This window comes from Peromyscus eremicus, chromosome 8a (genome assembly GCF_949786415.1).
Source record: "Peromyscus eremicus chromosome 8a, PerEre_H2_v1, whole genome shotgun sequence".
NCBI classification, from domain to species: Eukaryota; Metazoa; Chordata; class Mammalia; order Rodentia; family Cricetidae; genus Peromyscus; species Peromyscus eremicus.
In genome coordinates, this window is record NC_081423.1 from 86,132,871 (window position 1) to 86,156,555 (window position 23,685).

The 23,685-nt window shown below is 41.7% G+C and overlaps 1 protein-coding gene across 1 annotated transcript in view; it reads right to left on the reverse strand.

Annotated features, from left to right (window-relative positions):
- The window catches only part of Nsf (N-ethylmaleimide sensitive factor, vesicle fusing ATPase), a 146,841-nt gene that overhangs the window by 89,263 nt on the left and 33,893 nt on the right, over positions 1-23,685 (reverse strand). Inside the window, exons 5-8 of the mRNA XM_059271930.1 lie at positions 9,672-9,838; positions 5,718-5,825; positions 4,933-5,008; positions 2,109-2,264 (exon numbers count right to left, since the gene is read on the reverse strand). Of these exons, the coding sequence (XP_059127913.1) occupies positions 2,109-2,264; positions 4,933-5,008; positions 5,718-5,825; positions 9,672-9,838 (507 nt within the window). The remainder of the gene's footprint in view (positions 1-2,108; positions 2,265-4,932; positions 5,009-5,717; positions 5,826-9,671; positions 9,839-23,685) is intronic.

A 23,685-nucleotide genomic window follows, 5' to 3' on the forward strand; every position in this document is an offset into this window, starting at 1 on the left:
ACATGTAGAATTTTATTTATATTTGGTTTGATTGTTTCAGCCTTTTGTCAAAGATCAAGTGTATATATGATTCCTATGTTGCACTTTTCACTTTTTACCAAGCCAATTGGTAGCTGTGGGACCAAATTCTTCTGGGAGGGCAATGAAATACTTTATTAACTCCCCCAAAATTTAAAGAAAAGAAATCTACCTAAAAGATAACTATTTCTCCGACATAAACCCTGAGCAGCAGAGCTTCCTTTTTAAAAAAGATGCTCAGGCACTTCCTTTAAAATAAAGAAAACAGCAATTTTTTTTGTTTTTGTTTTTTGTTTGTTTGTTGTTGTTGATTTATTTTTAAATCAGCTCAAAAGCCAAGGCAGCTTTACAGCAGGCTGTCATTTGAATTAAACTGATAATACGTGCCTCTTGACAGAAGAAAGTCATGGTCGGGTACTTTTAAAAGGATAAAACTTATTTTTTTTTTTCTGTCTTAAAATAGTGTAAGTGTAGTAAGAAAACAAAGCCATAAAAAGGGCTCTGGGGAGAGGCACTCAAAATTCAAATTCGCAGTCCTCGGTCAGCAAGTACAAACACTGCCTCCAGTTCATTTCATCTAAAACCCATCAGCCACAGATCAGATTCCAGGGTAACCGTCAACTGAGAGGTGGCAGAGTCACAAACCCGCTGAGGGCTTTGCAGCCTCAGGCAGAGGCCCGTGAGCAGGGGTCACACAGGACGCCGGTGCCTGAACCACGGGCTCCTCGACCCTGGGCAGACATTTACAGCAGCACCCTCACGGTACAGCACCCTTCAGGAGCAGCTGTTATCCTGCTTGTTGCTGGACCCCACAAACACTCAAAGACACACAGCGTCCTTATCCTCTCCTAGGCCTCAGTCATGAAACCAGTAAAAATAGTCCACAAGAAAAACTTGTAACATTTAGAACCATCCGTTTTTACCAAAAATATATTTAAATAATATTTCCATGTTTTGATCAAAACACCTTAAGTATTTATTGGTTCTCAAAATATACTTTAAGGGATAGTGACCGGCCACACTTCTTCCAACTTTCGAGGTTAGTGGGGTTTTTTTTTTTTTTTTTTTTTTTTTTAATGGGTTTGGCCTTTGTGTTTTTCAGATAAGGAGTATGTCACTGCCATTTCAAGGTGCATAAAACTCAGGTGATGAGGGTCTCTGTCATTTTGACTTAATCCAATTCTAAACTCGACCTTTACCCAGTGAACAGGTGTGTGTTATGCTTGTAATTTACTAGAGCGAGCAACAGGCAGAAAAGCGGCCGACCTGGCCGGCTGATGCAGCCCAGCACTCAGTGCCTGGAAAGCGGCTCTCATCCACCATAATGAATATGCTATTATCTCCTGGTAGCAATTTCAGGAGAAAGAACAGGGGGAGGGGGTAGGACGCTGGTCTTCCTCCAGCTTTTTGGATCTGATCCTGTTTTCACTCTCGGTCTGCGTTATAAATTCCTTTCTCAGATACTCTGCTGCTCACATTCCAATCCAACGAATGATACGGATATGAAAACCGTCCTGACAGTATTTCCACCGGGCAAAGAGAATCACTTCACACAGATAAATTAAATAAACCTTCAGGAGAAAAGTGACAAATGAAGACAGCGAGTACTTCTTCACAGGCAGTATGCAAACTCCCATGTGTCTCCGGCATTTGTCTTTGGGGATCGGACTTATCTAATTAAAAACCTTGCCAAGTATCCATTTACTAGACTCGAGGAAGTGCTGATGGGGCCCATAAGGCATTATGACGCGGAGCAGCAGCCAGCATCGGCACAATGTCCACACGGATGGATGTGACAGTTTGGCGGGTGAGCCCGACCCACAGTGGGTCTTCAGAATGAGGCCCCATTTCTAAAACCGCCCACAGAAAAACACTGTAAACTAAACAAACAAAATGGAGCAACTATAAGTATTACTTCTATTATTTCCCCCATAAGAGTAAATATTTTGAGAGTTTTTCATGAAACTTAAGGTATTGTTTTAATAAGTAAAAATTTAAAAATACTTGGGTGGATTTCAAAAATCATTTCAGAACTATTGAGAAGGACTTCTCGTCAGCTGTGTGCCTCCTTAGGAGCCCCAGAAACTCACCCATCTGCTCCACGATCTCCGGAGGGAACACCCGAGAGGCAAATGCGCGTCGGAAGATATCTGAAAACTCCTTGTCCAGACCGCCGATCCCCATTTTCTCAAAGTTCCAGTCAGGATTGATGATGGACTGGCGGTTCTCCTTGGTTTTAGCTTTGCCTGGGTCAGACACACACAAATTGTGAAGAAAACGTTGAGGTTGAGTGTAAAAAGGACATATGCCCTCTGGACCTCCAGAGTGAGCTGACACACAGGTGTTCTGTAAAGGTGGACAGCACACACTTGGCAGATTTTTCTAGTGAGAAGCATAAGACCGACTTACCTACTTCATCTGCTCTCCATTCATGGTCAGTAACAAACTTCCCAAACCAACTAAACTTATGCTAGCCCAGTCTATTTGTAATCAGTCCACAGAACTCCGTTTCATTAACTTTTAATCCAACCAAATTAACTTAGTTGATGAAAGGAAACACCATACATATATCTGATGTAAATTCCACTAGCTCCAGAAATGTCGCTCATGGCGAGCACTGGCTCACAGCTCCTGGTAAGTGTATATGAGATACATGAATTTGCCCAGGGTAAGCGTATGATGGTAGATAACTCCTCAGCCTAAGTTGTGTGGAATGAGTGTGACGTCTTGTCACATGTACACAAAAGTCCAAAAACATTCTAAAGGCTTTAATGACTGCAAGTTACACTTACAAATTCTCTCATAAAGACAAAAATAGTTTAATTTAAATGTCAGAGTGCCACCTAAAGTACCTCAAGAGAACCACACCTATGTCAGACACAGAGAACAAGGTGCCTTAGCACACTCTAAACAAAGAGGGGAATAGAGATTTTATGAAGATGAAGAAGAAAATATCACACTAAAAAATTTGCAGGTAATAATTTTCTGGTTAGAGTTCTGCAACTTAAGATTTTCTTTAGAAGGGGATCAAAAATATTTTGCTTATACTCTACTGCCCTCTTGTGGTCAAACTTACTGCATGACAAATTTTTTTACTACAATTTTATTTTCTAACTGAAATCACATCTCATAAGTTACTTGAAAACACCTACACTGTCCAAAGGTTATAGAATTGCCTTGGGATAAGATATTTATCCCAAACAAAAAGCAGACAAAAATAAAAATACAAGTAAGTCACATCATAAATATTCCATGTCAGTAATAGAAAATTACAATACATCCTTCATAAAATTGGGATATATGTGGGTGTTAAAATCATATTTTAGATATATATTTAAAATCCTTGAAACATGTTAAACTAAAAAAAGCAAATTAGGGGTTACTGATGTGGTGGCTTGGTGAATTAAGGCACTTGTGGCCGGACAGCCTGGGTTTGATCCCCATGACTCACACAGTGGAAGAAAAGTTGTCCTCTGTCCTCCACACATGTTCCATGTCACATGTGCCCAAACACATATAGCTACACAGAAACTACATAAGGTACATTATAAAATAATATAAAAATAAAATCAAATTTAGAATGTGGGTTGTGTTTTAGGCATGGTGGCATATGCCTCCGATCCTAGCATGCCAGAGCACTAGGACAGGAGGTTTACAAGTTCAAGGCATGTCTGGGCAGGCAAGATGGCTCAGCAGTTAAGATCATTTACTGCTCTTGCAGAGGACCTGAGTTCGGTTCCCAGTACTCATGCCGAAAGGCTCATAACCACCTGTACCTCCAGTTCCAGGGGATCTGATGCCATCCTCTGGCCTCCGTCCACTGTCCTCATGCACAGACCACACACATACACAGACACACACATAATGAAAAAGAAAGGCTTTTGCTAAAAAGGTAAAAGAAACCGCAATAGAGACTGGTAAATTACTGATTTAAAAAAAACAACCCACATTTAAACAGTTAAGTAACTTCGGACACGATTGTACAGCCAATGAAAACCTTCTCTGTTCTCTTGGGACAGACTTGAACATAATTATGTCAACCATAAATTCGAGTTAGCACATCATTATTTAAATGAGTTGCTATTCTTGGAGATTAAACTGCATCATTTTAGCATATGAAAGTAAGGCTAGTAAACGAGAACCAAATCTGCACCCACTCATCACTCGATCACTGGAGAACGGTGATGGTATTTCATTTAACACAGCAGTTAGCTGAGGGGCTGACCAGCGCTGAAGGACACAGAAGATAGTGAATTTTGGAGGAGGTGTCAGAGATGGGAAGACTCACATAGAACAACTCTTTTTTTTTTTTTTTTTTCTTTTTCTGGAGCTGAGGACCGAACCCAGGGCCTTGTGCTTGCTAGGCAAGCACTCTACCACTGAGCTAAATCCCCAACCCCACATAGAACAACTCTATGTAGTATGGGATCACCTGAATAAGACCCTGGGACAGAGAGAAGCCGTAATGGAAAACCTGGTGAGACCCAAGGAAGACAGCACTTTGGGCAGCAGCAACCAATCCATGTGAACTTGCCAGCTTTAGAAACTTTGGTATAATGTTCACACCAGGGGAAAGTGGGAAAGGCTGCAGGGATCCTCTGAGCTACTTCTACAAATCTTTGTGAGCCTAAAATTATCTCAGAATCTCAAAACTGAAAAATGTCATTGTTCTTTTTAATCACTTTTGACATGACTACGAGAAAAGGAAATGAAAAGGTGCCTGTGTGTTTCACATTCTATTTCTGTTGGACGAGGCGCTCCAGGCGAAGGTCTCGTGTCAGCACATCTGACAGCACAAATGCCCGGATTCGGGGATAAGCCCTAGGGAGGGGTCCCTCTTCTTCCCCACCAGTCATATGTAACATCAGAGACATCTCAGCTTCATGCGTAGTTTTCTAAAACTGTAAATCTTACCAATAAGATTGAGCGATGAATTTTCTGCTTTTTCAAATGCAACTTGACTGTTTCCAACAACCAGTCCTACTTCAATCTGCACAGAAAGATGAAAATGAGTGAGTGGGCAACAGACATTTCAAAGCAAGTGTTTCTGTGCAATGTCTGCATAGTCACAGTTATGTCCTCCTTCATTTATAGTAAGTATCTGTATTCAACTAAGACTACAAGTACAAATTACAGGAGCTGGAGAGATGGATGAGCGGTTAAGAGCACTGGCTGATCTTCCAAAGGTCCTGAGTTCAGTTCCCAGCACCCACATGATGGCTCACGACTATCTATGATGGGATCTGATGCCCTCTGCTGGCATTCCGGTGTACAAACAGACAGAGCACTCATATAAATAAACAAATCTTTTATAAAAAGTACAAATTACAAGTGGCTCTGCAGTTAGGCATGTTTTAATTTCTATTTCAGTAGCAATGATAACTATAGCCAAAAGTGAGGTCTTAGTACAGTGGTTCTCAACCTGGGGGTCACATAGCAGATACTTACCATTCCTAACAGTAGCAAAATTACAGTTAGGAAGTAGCAATGAAATAATGTTATAGTTTGGGGTCACCACAACATGAAGAACTGTATTAGAGGGGGCAGCATCAGGAAGGTTGAGAGCCACTGGGCTAGTACTCAGAGGGAAGAGTGTACAATATGAAGAACTTCTGCACCAGGAGAACGGCCAGAAACACAGCAGCCTGCACAAGTCACATCAGGAGGATTCCCCAGGAAAGACCAGGAATAAAGCTTACCTTCTGCCGTTTACCTGATGCGGGCTCTCCCTTCAGGATGCTAGGGTCCATGGCTTCAATGTCCTTCACCAGTAATCCAAAGAGCTTATCGTTGAAGCTAAAGACAAGCTGTGGAGAGAAGACATAATGGCAGGAAAGTTACCTAACATCACCATGGGCTTCTTGTCACATCACCGAAACTCCAAAGGTGGAAACCAGTTTTCTTCTGAATCCTCCTCTCAGTTTCTGCTCCTCAGTCACACTACTCACAGACCCAAAGGACAGGAAAAGGAAGCCATGTGCATTCATTCGTACAACGGGAGGTGACATAATCAACACTCAAACACTTCGGGAAACCACTAGTAAGAAAGCTGAGATCTGGTGCTCTCTGCTGACCTCCACAGTGCCAGGCACATGCAGTACAAAACACTCACATGCATAAAATGTAGCTTTAACATTGTTTATGAGGAGCTGGGTGGTGGTGGTGCATCCCTTTAACCCCAGCACTCGGGAGGCAGAGGCAGGCGGATCTCTGTGAGTTCAAGGCCAGCCTGGGCTACAGAGTGAGTTCCAGGAAAGCCAGGGCTGTTACACAGAGAAACCCTGTCTCGAAACAACAAAAACAACAACAACAACAAGCATCGATCTAGAAACAGGTTGAGCACCAGGGCGGAGGCCGAGTCAATGATAGTGCCGGGTCAGGCGTGGGTCTGTAACTCTAAGTCAGCCCTTCCTATAAATAATACAAGCACTTGCCACAAGTGTGGGCAGCTTTGAAAGCTCCATCACTCATTACCAAGTACTGCAGAGTGCCTTCTATGTGCTGAGGTGACTCTGTCACCACTACTACAAAGAACGGGGACTTGGTTGGGGTCGGATGGGTTTTTTTCTGTTTTCTCAAGTATTTTCTTTCATAGTGTTATTGATATCTACATGTTATTGGATTTTAAGTTATTATAAACATCAGAGAATGTCTTAAGTTGGTATCTTAAGATACCAAAGCTAAAATCAAAGGTTAAAACTCATAACCTGAATACAAATATACTCAAAATACCTAGGAATCCAGAAGGAAGATAGCACAGCCCAAAACAAAACAAAACAAAACAAAAAACCTCGACAGTGGACAGTAGTCAACATCTAGACAGCTAGGTGGAATCTAGGAGTGTTCTAGAGCAGCTAACCCAACCAGCGGCGGGTTGAGCACAGCGGCGGTTTCTTGCATCTGGTGGCATTGCTCGATCCTGTCTTAACTAGAAAGTTCTGCAACAGCAGGAACTGTGTGTACTCTGTGCCCCATGAACCTGCCATGCCCAAAATAATGACTGGGACGTACCTTATGCTCTTAAATACTTGTTCCATTCATCTTTATGTCCCCAGCTGTGTATCCGTGGGCACAAGATTGACCTTCTCTGAAATTAAAACTTCTCGTTTGGGAGGAAGTCAGACAAGTAAATCTAAGGTTCATCTAATTCCAATGTTTTCTTCTTTTAGGGTTTTTTGTTTGTTTGTTTGATTTTTGTTCATTTGCTTTTTTTTTTTTTTTTTGAGACCAGGTCTCACTATGTAGCTCTGGCCTCGAACTAAGAGATCTTCTTGCTTCTGCCTTCTGAGTGCTGGGATTTAAGGTGTGTGCCACTATGCCCAGCTAATTATAATGCTTTCATTAAAAAACATTGTATTTTGTTCCTGTACATCAGTAACTCAGGTTCTGCCTGCAAAAGTCTGATACTATAATATATGAATACTCTGGGCTGCTATCCTTCCATATTTATCAGGGAAAAAATGAAATAAAAGTAACAACACTCCATTCACCTCAACCATTCTTGCCTTCTGCTCTCCCTCCGCGGCTATCTCCCAAGACAGAGACCTCAGGGCAGTCTAGGTATATCGGTGGCCATGGCAGTGCTGGCGGCCAGCAACCCCCGAGACTTTGCTCCTAGGATTCCACTATTTACTTTTGAGGACCCAAAGAGTTTATGTTTATATGGAATGTGACTACTGAGATTTACCAGACTAGAGATTAGAAGAAAAAAATTAATGTATCAGCCAGACGGTGGTGGCACACGCCTTTAGTCCCAGCACTCGGGAGGCAGAGCCAGGAAGATCTCTGTGAGTTCGAGGCCAGCCTGGTCTACAGAGCGAGATCCAGGACAGGCACCAAAACTACACAGAGAAACCCTATCTCAAAAAAACCCCAAAACAAAACAAAACAAAATAATGTATCCATTTAAAATAAAATCACTTTCTAAAACAAAAAATTGCAAGGGCAAAAAGCATTTTTGCAAATCTCTTTCCTGTCCGGCTTCCTAGAGACAGCCGGATGATTCCATCTGCTTTGGCAGTCAGGGTGCTGTGCTAACACATACTAAGTCTTCGCTGCAGAACTGCACCAAACTCATACAACAGAGGGGCAGAAAGAGGGCAAACAACCATTATAAAAGCCGCTTTGACTTTGAAACTCCTCTGAAAAGGACTTGCCCACCCAGGTCTCCCAACAACATCTGAGATTGTTGCTATGGAGCTGTGAAATGAGAACGGAGTGCAGAGTAACTGAGAAAAACACAAAGGCAGATGTAGTGGCTCAGGCCTATTAGCTCAGCACTTGGGTGGTTGAAGATGTTGGCTAGAGTTTAGGGTCAGCCTGGGCTACATAGGAAGAGCCCTGTTTTCAAAACACAAAATCACAAATAAGACAAATATAACAGTAAGGGCAAAAGAGCTACAATTATTTACCTGTATAAAGAATGCATGAATTCCCACTTTCTTTTTTTATTTTTTTGAGACAGGATCTCATGGAACCCTGGCTGGTCTCAAACTTGCTGTGTAACTGAGGATGACCTTGAACTCCTGATCCTCCCACCTCTACTGTCCAAGTGCTGGGATTACAGACAGACACCATCATGCCTGGTTTTAAGTGGTGCTAGGGCTAGTGACAGAACCCAGGGCTTCATGCATGCTGTGACGCACTCTAACAACTGAGCACACTTTATGGCTAAAAGATTGTTTCTCCTAGATTAATCAGTTGATATTAACTGAAGCATAGAAAGAGGCAACACTGGCAAATGTTCCCAGCGAGAGGCTAAGTAAGCTTCAGGGTCTCTATAATGAACTTGGTAATATATGCACATAGCTTTCTTAGAAATCCCAGGAAGTCCACCCCCTACCAAAAGTTAAGACATACTACATGTGTGTGCATGTCGACGTGTGTGCAGGTGTGCATGCATGTGTGTGTAAAGGCCAGACGTCAACTTCAAGTATTGTTCCTCATTGCTCTCCATCTTGTCTTTCTTACCTGGTCAGGGTCTCTCACTGACCTGGCTAGGCCCGCTGGCCAGGGGCCTCCAGGGATGCTCTGCCCCTGCCTCCCCAGGGTGGGGTTACAATCGAGTAGGTTCATCCCATCACTCCCAGCTTTTTGCCTGGGTGCTAGAGGTCAAGCTCAGTTCTTCAGGCTTGCTTAGCAGGCACTTTACTGACTGAACAATCTCCTCAGCCCCAAGTGCTGCTCTTCTACAGAAACATACTAATGACACAGGAAGATATCCTAGAAATAAATCTCATGTCCCACAGCAAGAAAAGAAAAAAAAAAAAATTCAGACTATATCTCTACCGTCTTCCCAAATGTGCAGGCAGAAAAGCTGTTGTGACTCTATGTGACATCTTAACACAATTTAAAAGATGTTTTTAATTTTATGTCTATGTGCATGTGTGCCACACACAGGGATCCTTGGATGCCAGAACACAGCAGTAGCGCTGGAGCTGGAGTTACAGGTAGTTGTGAGTTGTCTGAAATGGGAGCTGGGAACTGAACTTGGATCCTGCAGAAGAGCAGCCAGTGCTCTTAATTGCTGAGCCATCTTTCCGGCTCCTAAAGCTGTGAGAAGCCTTTTCTGAACAGACTCCTATTGGTTCAGGAAACTCACTCCTCAGTTTCCTATGAAAAGTTCCTCATTTGGATGCCTATAATGTGTCTACCTGCTGCCCCACGGAGAAGGCCTGGTTGTTGAACTGCTGGATAAATTCTGCCGCCATCTTGTCTGTGTCGTAGGGGTTGGAGTCGATGTTCTTTTTCTGCAGAAAGTCAATCTCGATGGTCATTGTGCCGATGCACTGCTTGGCTTTGTCGAACGAATACAAGGCAACTAGGAGGAAAAGGAGCATTCTTTAAGAACCACAGGAACACCAAAAACTTAGGTTTCTAGTTACAAAGAGCTCAACATGAGGGAATACAGCAGCATTTGACCAAAAGGGAACTCCACGTGGGCTTCCCTGGAGGAACACACAAGCACAGACTTGAAAATCAAGAGTCAGACATTTCCTTCCTTACTCACCTGAGTTAAGAAGAAAATATTAAATGACACTCTCCCTCACCTTTGACCCCTCATCCCTCTTCACAGTCCCTGCACCTCCCTCCTCCTCATTTAACAGAGGACAAAGCGACAGTATAGGTGGCCTCCATGGAGTTGGCCCAGCATGTGGTTACCAAAGATGATTTTTGTTTGATCTAAGAAAGTGCTACCATGAGAGAAGTGGGAAGATTCCTTGCTCTAAGAAAGTTAAGAGGCAGTGGGGGAGGGGGGATGGGGGATGGCAGTTTTCAGAAACAATGTTTCCAGGGGTTATTTCCTGTAATCTAAGTTCTACCTTACACTTCTCCGTAACATTGCAAGTGTGTTTACTGAGCACCCACCGTATCCAGGTGTGATGATATTTTGTTTGTGCTCTAACAAATAAAGCTTGCCTGAAGAAGATCAGAGTGTGGAGCTAAGCAACTAGTTAACCACAGAGGCCAGGAAATGGTGGTGCAAGCCTTTAATCCCAACATTTGGAAGGCAAAGGCAGATGGATCTGTGAGTTCAAGGCCACCCTGGGCTACACAAGATTGATCCAGTGTAAAAGAGAAACAGAGCCAGACAGTGGTGGCACACACCTTTAATCCCAGCACTAGGGAGGTGGAGACAGAAAGTGATATGGCTGGGTGGAGATAGGAATTTGGTCCTTTTTGGTCTGAGGAATTGGTAGAAGTAAAAAGTCTTGCTAGTAGCTGGCTGCTCTGCTTCCCTGACCTTTCAGCATTTACCCTGATATTAAGTCCAATTAGGATTCATGCTACATCAAGGAGCGGTAGCCATATGCCTCCAATCCACAAGACAAGCATATATATAGCTCGATATAAGCCTTGGGAAGAGTTTTAAATTGGCTTTTAGACTATAATGTCATGAACTTCAACATTAAAGCACTACATGTAATTTTATATGATGTAATAACTATTCAGCCTCAAATGCTTAACTGTACAACACAAAGTTTATATACCATATTGGTAGAAATGGGTATCAAAAGAAAATTTCTCAATGATACATAATTGTGAGGAAGCATGTTCAGAGGGAAAAAAGGCTGATTTTTAAATCAGTTTGTGTTTATTAATATGTTCCGGTTTCTAAACAAACTTTTAAAGCAAAAGATATTCCACTACGGCGTCTGATACTGGGAGCACCAGAAAAAGCAGGAAAGCTGCCCAGGGAAGTCCGGAGAAACTTCTGCATTTGACTTTCCCCAATAGGGCAACTCGTTTATGTCCAGTGAGTACGAGCCCAGCCCTGCTCTTCAGTGGGGCTAATACATGTGTAATTCCTCCTCGTGTTCCCTGAAGGCCCATTCTAGAGTGCACTGATGCCTTCCTAATGCCCTGAGTCTGCAGGTCCCCAGCCCTAGAGCTGTGCACACCATGAGTTAGCCATGCTCACTCTCTAATCTCTTTATGTTAGTTATGCTTGGTAGAGTAATTATACAATGTAATTAAATAGTTAAAATATGAAATTTTGACATTCTACTTTGAGAGCCAAAGTTACATTTTAAATTTTAATTACTACGTTATAGAGATCCATGAAACAAAAATGCCTCTGATCTGCAAGCCTCTTGCCCAAGAACAAATAGTTCCTGAAATGCTGGAGGCTGTTGTGTATGGAGATAACAAGTCACATGTTTTCACTCCCTAAACAAGTTTGTTTGACCCATCTGCACCGGATGTGCTTGATCACATGTGGGCGGGAGGTTCAAAGGCAGGAAATATGTCAGGATGTACGCTTGTCCCTGATTGGATCTGATGGGAAATGCAATGAATTGTGGGTTTTCCTTCTTAAGCCCTTGCCATATTTGATTCTAAGCCATTTCCCAGGCACCTGAGTTTGGACTTGGCCAGAGCCCATCCACCTGGCCAATATTTAATTAAAGCTTGCTTCAAATTTGGCTTTAAACTGCGATAGTGGTCTTATTCTCAGTTGGTGGGATTAGCATTTTCTGGAGGCCCCATTGAGATTCAGACCACCCACCCAAATTCTAAAGCTGAAACTTCACTCCAGAACTCTGGGGCTAAAGGGCCACTCAGGAGGCACATGCCTTGAAATGTTCAAAGGCTGCAAGGTTGCCTTCAGTTTGCAGACTATTGGAGTGAACTTTCATGCTGAGAAATGCAGCAAGCATCTATGGAGGCCTCCTGGTGAGTCATAATCTGGTTCTGTTTTATGGGATCCCTTTCTGGGATGTGGAGGGGTTTCTATGAGATCCCAATATTCTCCTGGGCATACTGAGACATCTTACACCCATCTGGTTCTGGTTGGAAAGTTTCATTTCTAGGAGAAAGTTTTGTTTGTCTTGTTGGAAAGTTTTGTCTATTTCTTAAGAAAGTTGTATATGCTTGTTTTGTTGGGAAGTTTTGTCTCTCTGTGTTTTCTCATGGTCTGTAAGTTTTATTGCATTGTTTGTCTTGTTGGAAAGTTTTGTCTGTGTTTTCTGGTGTATCCATAAGTTTTGTTGCAAGCATGGAGCTGAAACAGAAATGGTTTGGATATTTTTGCTGTTCCTGCTGCCGAGAGCAGCCAGTCACCACCACTGCCATGGCTGCATTTACAGCCAGGGCTCAAAACTTATCTCTGAGCTCTCTGGTCACTGGATTCAGGTTAGTAGGAGTTCGGATGTCTTTCGAGTGTGGATAACATTTAAATTGTTTTATGTTGTTCTATTTTATTTGAAATCTGGCTTTAGAGTTGGATTATGGCTCTTCTTTCACTAGACCCGGGCATATTTGAAAGTTTCCTCTATGTCCTGTGTCAGTCTGAGCTCCTGACACAGTGACAGGGGAAAGACAGCAAAGCAGAACAGACAAAACATTAGACCTGGTTTATGTGCACATTCTGTACCTTGAGATTTGTAAGTTTGTTTTGTTGAATATGGTTAAAAATCTGTAAAATCCTGAAAAAAAAAGTTAAAACTTTTAACACTGGGAGTTGATAGTTAAAAATCTATGCATGGGTAATTTTAAAGGAACCATGTGGCATGATTCCATTTTGTGATATAAGCAAAATATGGGTTGCCACCATCTTTGGGCAGCCATGTGTCTGGCAGTCATCTTCACTAGGGTTGGAGAGGACAGATGTCATGTGATTTCACCACCATCTTCATTAAAGGTGACCACATGGAGTGGGTCTCCAGGATATTTTGGATTAGGATGAATTTTTGTATGATAATTCTTGTCCTGTCCTGAAAACAAGGTTTATGAAAGATAGAATTTAAAAACAATGTTTGTTTAATAAGCTATCGAAGCTGCACCTCCGTGTTTTTATAGGCAAGAATGTACCTTTCTCTGGCAGCTAAACTTTGTAATTGAAGAGTCAACAGGTGGTAACGGTTTTAAAGACATGAAGGATCATGGGGAAATGCTGAGGTTTGCAAATGTGTGGCAAGGCTAGAGTTCCTAAAGAGAGCTCAGTTGCAATAGCGGACCTTCGCAGTTTTGGAAATGCTGGTGCCATGTGATAGTCACCAGAAGCACCAGCCACAATGAAATGGAACAGGCTGAGATATATAAGGCAGGCTATGTATATGCTGCTGAGGGTGGGCCAAAGAGGTGATCCAAGCCTCTGGAAAAACCCAAAAGGATTGTGAATGAATCCCAGATATTGAGCTTTGAACTGCACTATTGGAGCCTGGTTTTGCCTTATGCAGTTTGTGGCTATTCCTTGTTTTCTCCCTCCTGAGGTTAAAAACAAGGGAGGGGGGACTTTATTTTCGATATTGTAGGAACACACAGTTGAGAATTTTATTTTTTACACCTTTTTTTAGTTTCTTGAGATAGAGTTTCTCTGTGTAACTGCTGTGGCTGTCCTGGGACTCACTTTGTAGACCAGGCTGGCCTTGAACTCATGGAGATCTGCCTTGCCTGTCTCTGTCTCACGAGAGCTGGGATTATAGGCATGCACCACCACCACCCTGTCAGTTGAGGGATTTTAAACTTATTTAAGAGGAAATTTTAGAGTTTTACAGAAAGTTAAAAAACTGGATTAAAAAAATATTTATCTATGTTTATGTGCATTGGTGTTTTGGGTTGTGTAAGGGTATCCAGTCCCCTGGAACTGTAGTTACAGACAGTTGTGAGCCACCATATGGGTGCTGGGAATTGAACCTGGGTCCTCTGGAAGAACAGTCAGTTGTGGTGATATATTGTATCCCCAATATATTGTGCATCCTAATAAAGCTTATCTGAGAATCAGAGGGAAAAGCCAGCCACTATATTAAACATAGAAGTCACACAATGGTAGCACATGCCTTTAATCCTAGCATTCAGGAGGCAAAGATCCATTCGGTCTCTGTGAGTTCAAGGCCACACTGGGGAACAGAACCAGGCGTGGTGACACATGCTTTTAATCCCAGCACTAACCATAGAGGTCTGGAGGTCTGTAGACAGACAGGAAGTGATGTAGCTGGGTGGAGAGAGGAAGTGAGATAAGGCATATAGGTGTGGGTATACAGGAAGTAGGTCCCTTTGGCTGAGGATTTCCAAGTGGTAAGAACTTGGCTGGCTTCTTTCTGCTTTTCTGATCTCTCAGTTTTTTACCCCAATATCTGGCTCTGGGTTTTTTTTTATTAATAAGACCATTTAGCAATTCGTCTTACAGTCGGTGTTCTTAACCACTGAGCCACGTCTCCAACCACTTACACACATAAAAACTGGATTTTTTTTCAAAGGAACAACTTTTAAAATATTTAAATTTATAAGACTATGGGACATTTTAAGTTTATAAAATGTTTTATATTATTAATGTTTGAACTTAAAATAAATAAAAGATTAAAAATTAAGGCTACATCTATGTGCACCAAATACTAAAGACCAGAAATTGGGATGTTCCTATCTTATGAGTCAGCAAGACAATGAATGATCTAAGCAGTCCAGCAAAGAACTTGAAGTACCTCCTCAACCTCGAAGTCTGATCCCTCTGGGAGCTGAAAGACCTTTTCATGGGGTAGCCTAGACCACCTGTTGGATGTTTGCAATAAGATTCATAACAGTGACAAAAATGTAGTCATGAAATAGCAATAAGAATGATTTTGTGGTTGGGGGGTCACCACAACATGGGGAACTGTATTGAAGGGCTGAAGCATTGGGAAAGTTGGGAACCACTGGCTCAGAGAATGTCTCTCCTTACCTAAGGTCTATTCACGCTTAAGAATGTCTTTGTTGGGCTGGAGAGATGGCTCAGAGGTTAAGAGCACTGGCTGCCCTTCCAGAGGTCTTGAGTTCAATTCCCAGCAACCACATGGTGGCTCACAACCATCTGTAATGAGATTTGGTGCCCTCTTCTGGGTGTGCAGGCATACATGCAGGCAGAACAATGTATAATAAATAAATAAATAAATAAATAAATAAATAAATAAATAAATAAATAAATAAATAAATAAATGGAATGTCTTTGTCTAGCCTCCTTGTCTTTGCTAACTTTGTTAAATTTAAGCTATTGTGATAAACTGAGTCATATAAGAAACTGTTATATTCTGAATTGGTGTACTACAAAAGGATCAGGAAATTTCCTACTCTCTCTGTGGACTATTTTTACGAGTTAAAAGGTTTATTTTGATACTGAAGGAGTTTCAATTCAGAAATTGGTTTTTAAGGCTCAAACTTAACAGAGATAAAGCTATAAAGTCCTTTTCCCAAGGTCAGGCATTTAGACAAAAGACCCCATTCCCTCAGGGGTTTGAAGAAAGTTCCTGCTTGCTAAAAAGGGGGTCATTCTCCTTAACTCTGGCAAAAGGAAACTGTGGCCCTTCCTTAACACATGGCTGTGGTGCCTATTACTTGTCGAGGGCAATGCTAGCCTCTAGGCTCCCCCAATCCCTTCTCACAAGCCCTACCCCAGGAAGTCCTAGTCTTATGAAAGCTAGTAAGTTATTGTGAACTGTTAAAGATAACTAAGAAAAACTGGACTATATTTAGTGCCCAACATGGGGCATGACCCCACAGAAGTCATGTCAGTCAGCACCGCTGCAGTCGCCACCTGGGCCTCTCCGAGAGCACTCACAACAGTTGGCTGTCTCTCATGGGGACTCCATAAAGTGGGCTCAACAACTTCCCAGAGCTGGGGCAGTAAATGCAGCTCCTGTCCATACCACACCAGCATGAGGCCAGACTCTCAGGGAGCCAAGGGGGGCAGAGCCAGCTGCTAGAGCCACTGGGCAGAGGGCCTAGCTGCTGCCTAACAGTTTAAGCTTTGGCTCATGCTGTCAGAGAACACTACAGACTTGAGAAAGAAAAGAAAAGAAAAGAAAAAAACAAAACCAGGTCCAGGCCAAGAAAACCTTTGAACAGGTTACAATGTACTTGAAAAATGTGCTTAGGTACTAAAGAAAGAAAAAAGAATGGGTATAGACAGTCATAAAACTAAATAAATAGTTTTAAAAAAATAAAGTCTTTAAAGAAAAAGAAAAGTAATATCAAATAAGCCACATAAGGATGGGAAGTACACAGGGCGCCTGGATCCTGCATGCTGCTTTGTTGATTTTAAGCTGCTAAGAGATATTGGATTGTGGAAGGGACTGCTGAATTAAACCAGCATATATGCTTTAGAGATGTCTTAGCTCCAGAATGGAAGTTGGGAAATGTGTTGTGTTGTGGGAGACGTTTGTTTCCACAAAGCTATGGATTCCTTCAAAATTAATAAAGATCAAATTTGACCAGGGAGACCTCCTGAGGATCTTAGCTGCAAACATGAGAGAGGAAGCCAGAAAAGACTACAGGACAGGTGACATAAATGCTGATCTCTCTACATGGGAACAGCTCTGAGACTGGATGAGACATGATAAGTCTTGTTGGCTACAGAGTCCTCATAACAGTTTGGTTATACAGTCCAAATGGACTTATAAAGTTGACAGATGTCTTTTACCTGATCAAACATAAAACAAATAATTTGTTTTGTGCACACCACACATTCCATACTTGCGTTAATACAGATATGTTTGTTACCTTTAAAAGTTTGTAAGTTTTCAGAACAAAAGGACCAGACATGAATAAAGACAAGACAAGTAGCCCAAATGATCCAGCTTCTCAGAATGCCTCAGTTACACTTTCCCCAAAAATCTGTATCTAAAACAACTTCAAAGCTGCTAGCTGAGATGGTCCAGCTTCACAGACTACTCCAGCCAAGACTTCAGATAAGCTTACACTTTCCCATCACACAGAGACTAAACAAACAAACAAAAAAACATAGCTAGCTCTCCCAGGACTGGACCATTATCCCATTCTAAGGGTCCCCTAGAGATGCTGTCACCCCAGACAACAGGAAACAGTCCGGAGAACATGATGCCCACATTCCCAAGAGGTAGGATGGATGGTTTCTGGTCATTCAGTGAATGTTTGTCATTGTTTGGGGGGGGGGGGTTGGCTGCAAGTTGTTATTGATCATAGTCAAGGAGGAAACTAGACAAAGAAGCTTAGATTCAGGGATCTTTAAAAAAAAAAAGAAGGGGGATATTAGGAAAGGGTAGATTATTGAATCTACTTCAAAAATAAAAATGATAGGATAAAAGCATAGATTTTGAATCTACTTTTAAACTAAAAAAACAACTACTAGTCTCAAACATTCCATATTGGTATGGATTTTTGTATATTGATACAAACTGAAGATTATTTTTTGTTGTGCTCTTTCTCTCTCTCTGTCTCTGTCTCTCTCATTCTTTCTACTATTATTTAAGGTATTGTCCCTATGCAGCTCATTTAAAAATATAAAGTATAATTAAGAAATACAGGTTAGTAGTTAGTCATCTATAATAATCAAATTTGTAGTCATGTTAGATATGATTTCAAGGTTAAGCCTAGGTTAGCTCAGATATACTTAATAGATAATAGTCCTCAAACTTGTTAAAGATCTGATGAATATGATATTTAAAATATTTACTGGAAAAAGCTTACTATGACAGAGGCTTCCAGACCCTAGCAGTAACCTCAAAGTCTCCAAAGGAGGCAATGGGACACCATGATGTCTCTGCCTGGACTGTGGTAATAGTAACCATTAGGCAAAACTGCCCCAATGCAGCATCTGCCCCCAGGACCTGGCCCAAACTGTGGACAAGCAGGGCACTGAAGAGTTGATTGCCTCACTTTGCCTAGACAAAGTAAGATCAGTCTCTCCCATGTTCCTACTCCACAGGAAAGCCTCTCACCTTCTGGACCTGGCAGCTGAAGACTGATGCTATCCTGGTACCTCTGCCCCTAATGCCATGGAGACCACAGGGGCCTGGGATGGCTACCTAGGTAATGGACTAGTCTCTGCCATTTTAATCAATACAAAGGCCATTTGGATTACACTTCATGCTATAATTTATCCTTCTCAGCTCTTTGATAGTACTGATGGCTACACTAACTATAGCTTTGTCAGCTTAGCAGCAGCAGACAACCAGGTTCTTACCCCAGGCTGCAGCCAGCTTGTTAACTTATTTCATATGTAAAAATCAAGCCTTACTTTTTCTAGAGCTACTAGGTCTCCTGTAGAAAAAAGGTAGACAGGTTTGCCTTGCTAACAGGCTTCATATTAAAAGATAAACAGGTTTCAGGTATAACTTTCCACTAAAGAAACATGATTTGCAATGACTATTTTCAGTAATAACTGCTTATGTAAATGATTAGAAGGAAAGAAAAAATGTTAAAGTCTATGTAAGTTCTGAGGATCTAAGATATATGAAGGTCTGAGGATGTAAAAGTTTAAGTAAGTTTTTAGGGTCTCAGAAAGTGATTTGAGATGTATAAATGCAAGTTGTAAAGGTGTAAGTAAATGATTTAAGGTATGTGAAAATGGGAAATGTTTCAGAATTCTTTCCCCTTCTATGCTGTTGTTACACGAAGATTTCAAAAGTTCAGAGTTTTAACACTGGATCAGTGGAGTTCTGATAAGTTGGTAGAGCACTGACTACTTACTGTTCAGTCACAAGCTCAAGATTTTAAATTTCCTTTTGTTGTTTTCTAAATGTAGACTTAAATATGCTGCTCATCAGGCCAAAGACATCTCTGTCCAATCTATATCTAGCCTCCTGGACAGAGGGAAAATGTTAATGCTTTTTAACCCAAATCTACAGCTATAGCTAGGACTCAAAGGTGTGAGTCTACTCCTGGTGTTTTACAGACACCTGTTACCTGCTTTTTCTACAATACGGATTTAAGTACAGATGGTAATGCTAATATATCTAAAACTTTTATGTCTTTTTGTAAACCAAAAAAATTCATGTAAGCTTCAGAGAATCGAGGGAGTCATAAGACTTGAATTCACAGGTCAAAAGGACTCCAGAGAAGTACAGCCTAAATTCTCCCACCTGTCTATTCTCTCTTTCTCTCTTTCTTGGTCTTGGGGCTCCTCCCCTTCCTCTATTATATGCCTATAGTGCCTACTGGCATACCAAAAACTATGGGCCTAAAAGTTCCAAATGTAAGATTTTCCTTTAAGTTCCTAAATTTTAACTTCTGTCCCTAGTCTCAGCAGATTTCCACTTGGCTGACAGACACATCTAAGCATCATCTGCTGACTACAACACACTCCAAATGACCAGAAGCCCTAAACTTGCTGAAAGCTGATGTGGACTAGTCCAGCCTATGTGAATGCTCCCTGTCTCTTCAGCTGGGTCAGCGAACCAGATGCTTCTGATGAATGCCCCATTGCCTGAATTCCCTCCTGGCCTTTGACTAGCATTCCAGCTTCCTGGGCCCTGACAACAATGTTCTAGTTTCAGCAGGAAGTAGTTTCAAAAGAGAGTACACTGTCCCTTATCCCCAAACAGGCTGGGATGTTAGACCAAAAGGAAACTCCCCGACATAGGGGACTATAGCTACCTATAGTGCCTACTGGCATACCAAGAAAGGTACCTGTTAAAACCAAATAGACCCATGAGATCTATCTACAGGTAGACTCACTAGCTGAAATAGTTCTACAATATGATAGGGCACTCAACCTATGTAAAACAGAGAGGTTATTAAATAGCTTTAAGAGAAAATTGTTGTTTCCATATAAACTACTCAGGAATCGTTAGAAATAATCTGGCTGTATTCAAAAAACTCATTGCAAAAACGGGGACCTGAGATGAAGTAAGTAACTGGTCCTCATTTTCATTTCCAGGTTCCTTCTAGATAGTAACTCTGATGTCAACCATCACAGGGCCTTTGGCACATCTGCTTCTGCTAATTGCTGTTGGCTCTTACATCATTGCCTTAACTAAATAATAATTCCTGTCTGGGTACCATTAAGCTGATGTTTATTGGATCCCAATATAAACAGTTACCCATCACAGAGTCAAGGATTTAATTCAGGATACAACTCAAGGGGAGAATGTGACAGCCAAAGTTACATTTTAAGCTTTAATTGCTATGCCAGAGAGATCCATGAAACAAAAACGCCTCTGATCTGCAAGTCCCCTGCCCAAGGACAGATAGTTCCTGAAATGCTGGAGGTCATTGTTTATGGGAGATAACAAGTGTCTTAGTTAGAGTTTACTATTGTTGTGAAGAAACACCATGATCACAGCAACTCTTATAAAGGAAACATTTGAGGGGGCTTGCTTACAGTTCAGAGGTTCAGTCCATCATGGCAGGGAGCTTGACAGCATGTAGGCAGGCATAGTGCTGGAGTAATAGCTGAGTGTCCTAAATCTTGCAGGCAATGGGAAGTCGACTGACTCACTTGGCAGTATCCTGAGTATATGAACCCTCAACTCTCGCCCCCTACAGTGACATACTTCCTCTAACAAGGCCATACCCACTCTAACAAATCCACACCTCCTAATAGTGCCACTCCCTATGAGGTTATGGGAATATGGGAGCCAATTACATTCAAACTACAACAATAAGTCACATGTTTTCACTTCCCTAAACAAGTTTGTTCAACTCATCTGCACTGGATGTGCTTGATCACACATGGGTGGAAGAGAAATAGACAGGAAATATGTCAGGATATATGCATAACCCTGATTAGACCGGATGGGAAATGCAATGAATTATGGGTTTTCCTTTTTTTTTTTTTTCTGGTTTTTCGAGACAGGGTTTCTTGGTGTAGTTTTGGTGTCTGTCCTGGATCTTGATCTGTAGACCAGGCTGGCCTTGAATACACAGAAATCCACCTGGCTCTGCCTCCCGAGTGCTGGAATTAAAGGTGTGAATTAAGGCCCGGCTGGGTTTTCCTTCTTAAACCCTTGTCATACTTGATTCTGGGCCATTTTCCAGGAACCTGAGTATGGACCTGGCCAGAGCCCATCCACCTGGCCAGTATTTCATTAAAGCTTGCTTTAAATTTGGCTTTAAACTGTGGTAGTGGTCTTATTCTCAATCAGTGGGATGAACACTACAATTGATGTTATAAAATAGTGGGAAACACTTTTAGTTTGCTCTTTAAAAAGAAAAAAAAATCAGCTAGGCATGAGCAAGAAAGTTAGAAAAGATTATGGATGAAATCTACACAAAATCCAATAGGGGGACTGGAGTGATAGCTCAGTGACTAAGAACACTTATTGCTCTTCCAGAAGACCCAGGTTCAATTCCCAGCATCCACATCACAACCATCTGTAATTCCAATTTCAGGAGATCTGATGCCCTCTTCTGGCCTCCACAAATACAAGGTACACACATAGCATACAGGCATACATGCAAGTAAACATCCATACATATCAAACAAACAAATAAATAATGATAACTTTTTAAAATCTACAAGTATTTAAATATTTCTCCCACATGTTTCAAATAGTATAAGTTCTCCTTGCATTTTAAAGAAACCCATTAAGAAATTATGACTTGAACTGGAGACATGGCTCAGCAGTTAAGAGCACTGGCTGCTCTTCCAGAGGTCCTAAGTTCAATTCCCAGCAACCACATGGCGGCTCACAGCCATCTACAATGGGATCTGATGCCTTTTCCTAGCATGCAGGTGGTGTACATGCAGATAGAACACCATATACATTAAATAAATCTTAAAAAAATTATTTAAAAAAAGAAATTGTGACTGAAATTTATACATAAAAGACACACAGCACTCTAGTCCACAGACCAAAACTCCAAGAAAAGGCCTTTAACCAGCCTTGCAACCGACTAGCTTCCTGCCCCAGTCCTGCCAAATACTTGTTTCTATAGTGCTCATAACAGGTGATAAAGGGGCTGGAGGGGGGACTAGGCAGCTAAGCAATCTGCTTTGAGTTCAATTCCCAACACCCATATCAGATGACTCACAACTCTGTAAGTCCAGCTCCAGGGGATCCAATGATCTGAACACTGGCACCTTCTCTTACATTTATGTACACACCCACACACTGAGACATACACATACACATTAAAAAACCTTTTTAAGTAATTTTTTTTTTGGATTTTTTTCCCAGAAGATGGGGTGGAAAGAATGAAAGAGCCAGAGGACGTGGAGGTACACTGCAAAAGAACATCTGGGCTAGCAAGGGAGTTCAGGGGGCAAAAGTACTCACAGCTAGGCCTGACAACCTGAGTGCAATCCTTAGAACCCACAGGGTGGGGGAAAAGAACTGAACCACACTAGTTCTCCTCTGACTGCCAAGTGCACACCATGACAAACACTTATACAAATATTAAATAAGTAAATGTTTTGTTTTGTTTTAAAAGACATCTTCTGGACATGACAAGGCTTTTGAACTCATGAACACACCATTATCTGTTATCCACACAGACCTACATAAGCTTGGGCCCTTGAACCTTTCATCATGGAAGAGGGAAGGGTTCACAGGGTCCCCACCCTTCTTGGAGGAACTACGACAGTTCATGAGAGCTGGGGGAAGAAGTGTCACTTTCTTCCATGGTGTAGCCATGGATAAGATGCCCATGCTCCAGTAACTAACCTCCCACCCATGCTCATGCAAACAATCCTAAACAAACTCAGGTAGACACACACACACACACACACACACACACACACACACACACTCCAGAACGAAAGTAGAAGAGTTGCTGGGAGAATGATTTCAATGAAAAGAGGGAAGAGGGATGAGAGGATAATGGGAGGGCAAGAATGACTAAACTTTATTATATACATGTATGAAACTGCCAAAGAAGAAAGACACACTCTTTAAGATTTATCTATTATGTGTGTTTAACTTATGTGTTTAGTGTATGAGTGTGCTTGTGCATGTCAGTGCCCTCAGAGGCCGGAGGTGTCAGATCCTGGAGCTTGAGTTACAGACAGTTGTGAGAAGCCTGAAATGGGTCCTGGGAATCAAATTCAGGTCCTCTGCAAGAGCAATGAATTTTCTTAACTTCTGAGCCATATCTCTTGCCTCAAAAAAATGAATCTTAAAAATATACAAAAAATAAAGCCAGGCAGTGGTGGTGTACACCTTTAATCCCAGAATTCAGGAGGCAGAGGCAGGCAGATCTCTGTGAGTTTGAGGTCAAGCTGATCTACAGAGGAAGTTCCAGGATAGCCAAGGCTACACAGAGAAACCCTGTCTTGAAGAAAAAAAATGCAAAAAATGGATTTTAACATTAATTTTGGACAAGGGTGTTGTTCATTTATGCGTTACTCTGGTCCAATAGTAAGGAGTGAAACAAGAGTCACTGTAAGGCTTTGAAATGACTCATCGTTACTAAACACCCGACACTAAGACGTCAGTGGTTCATGAAGACATTCTCTCCAAAAGAATTCTGAGTCTGTGTATGGACAGATCCTACTGG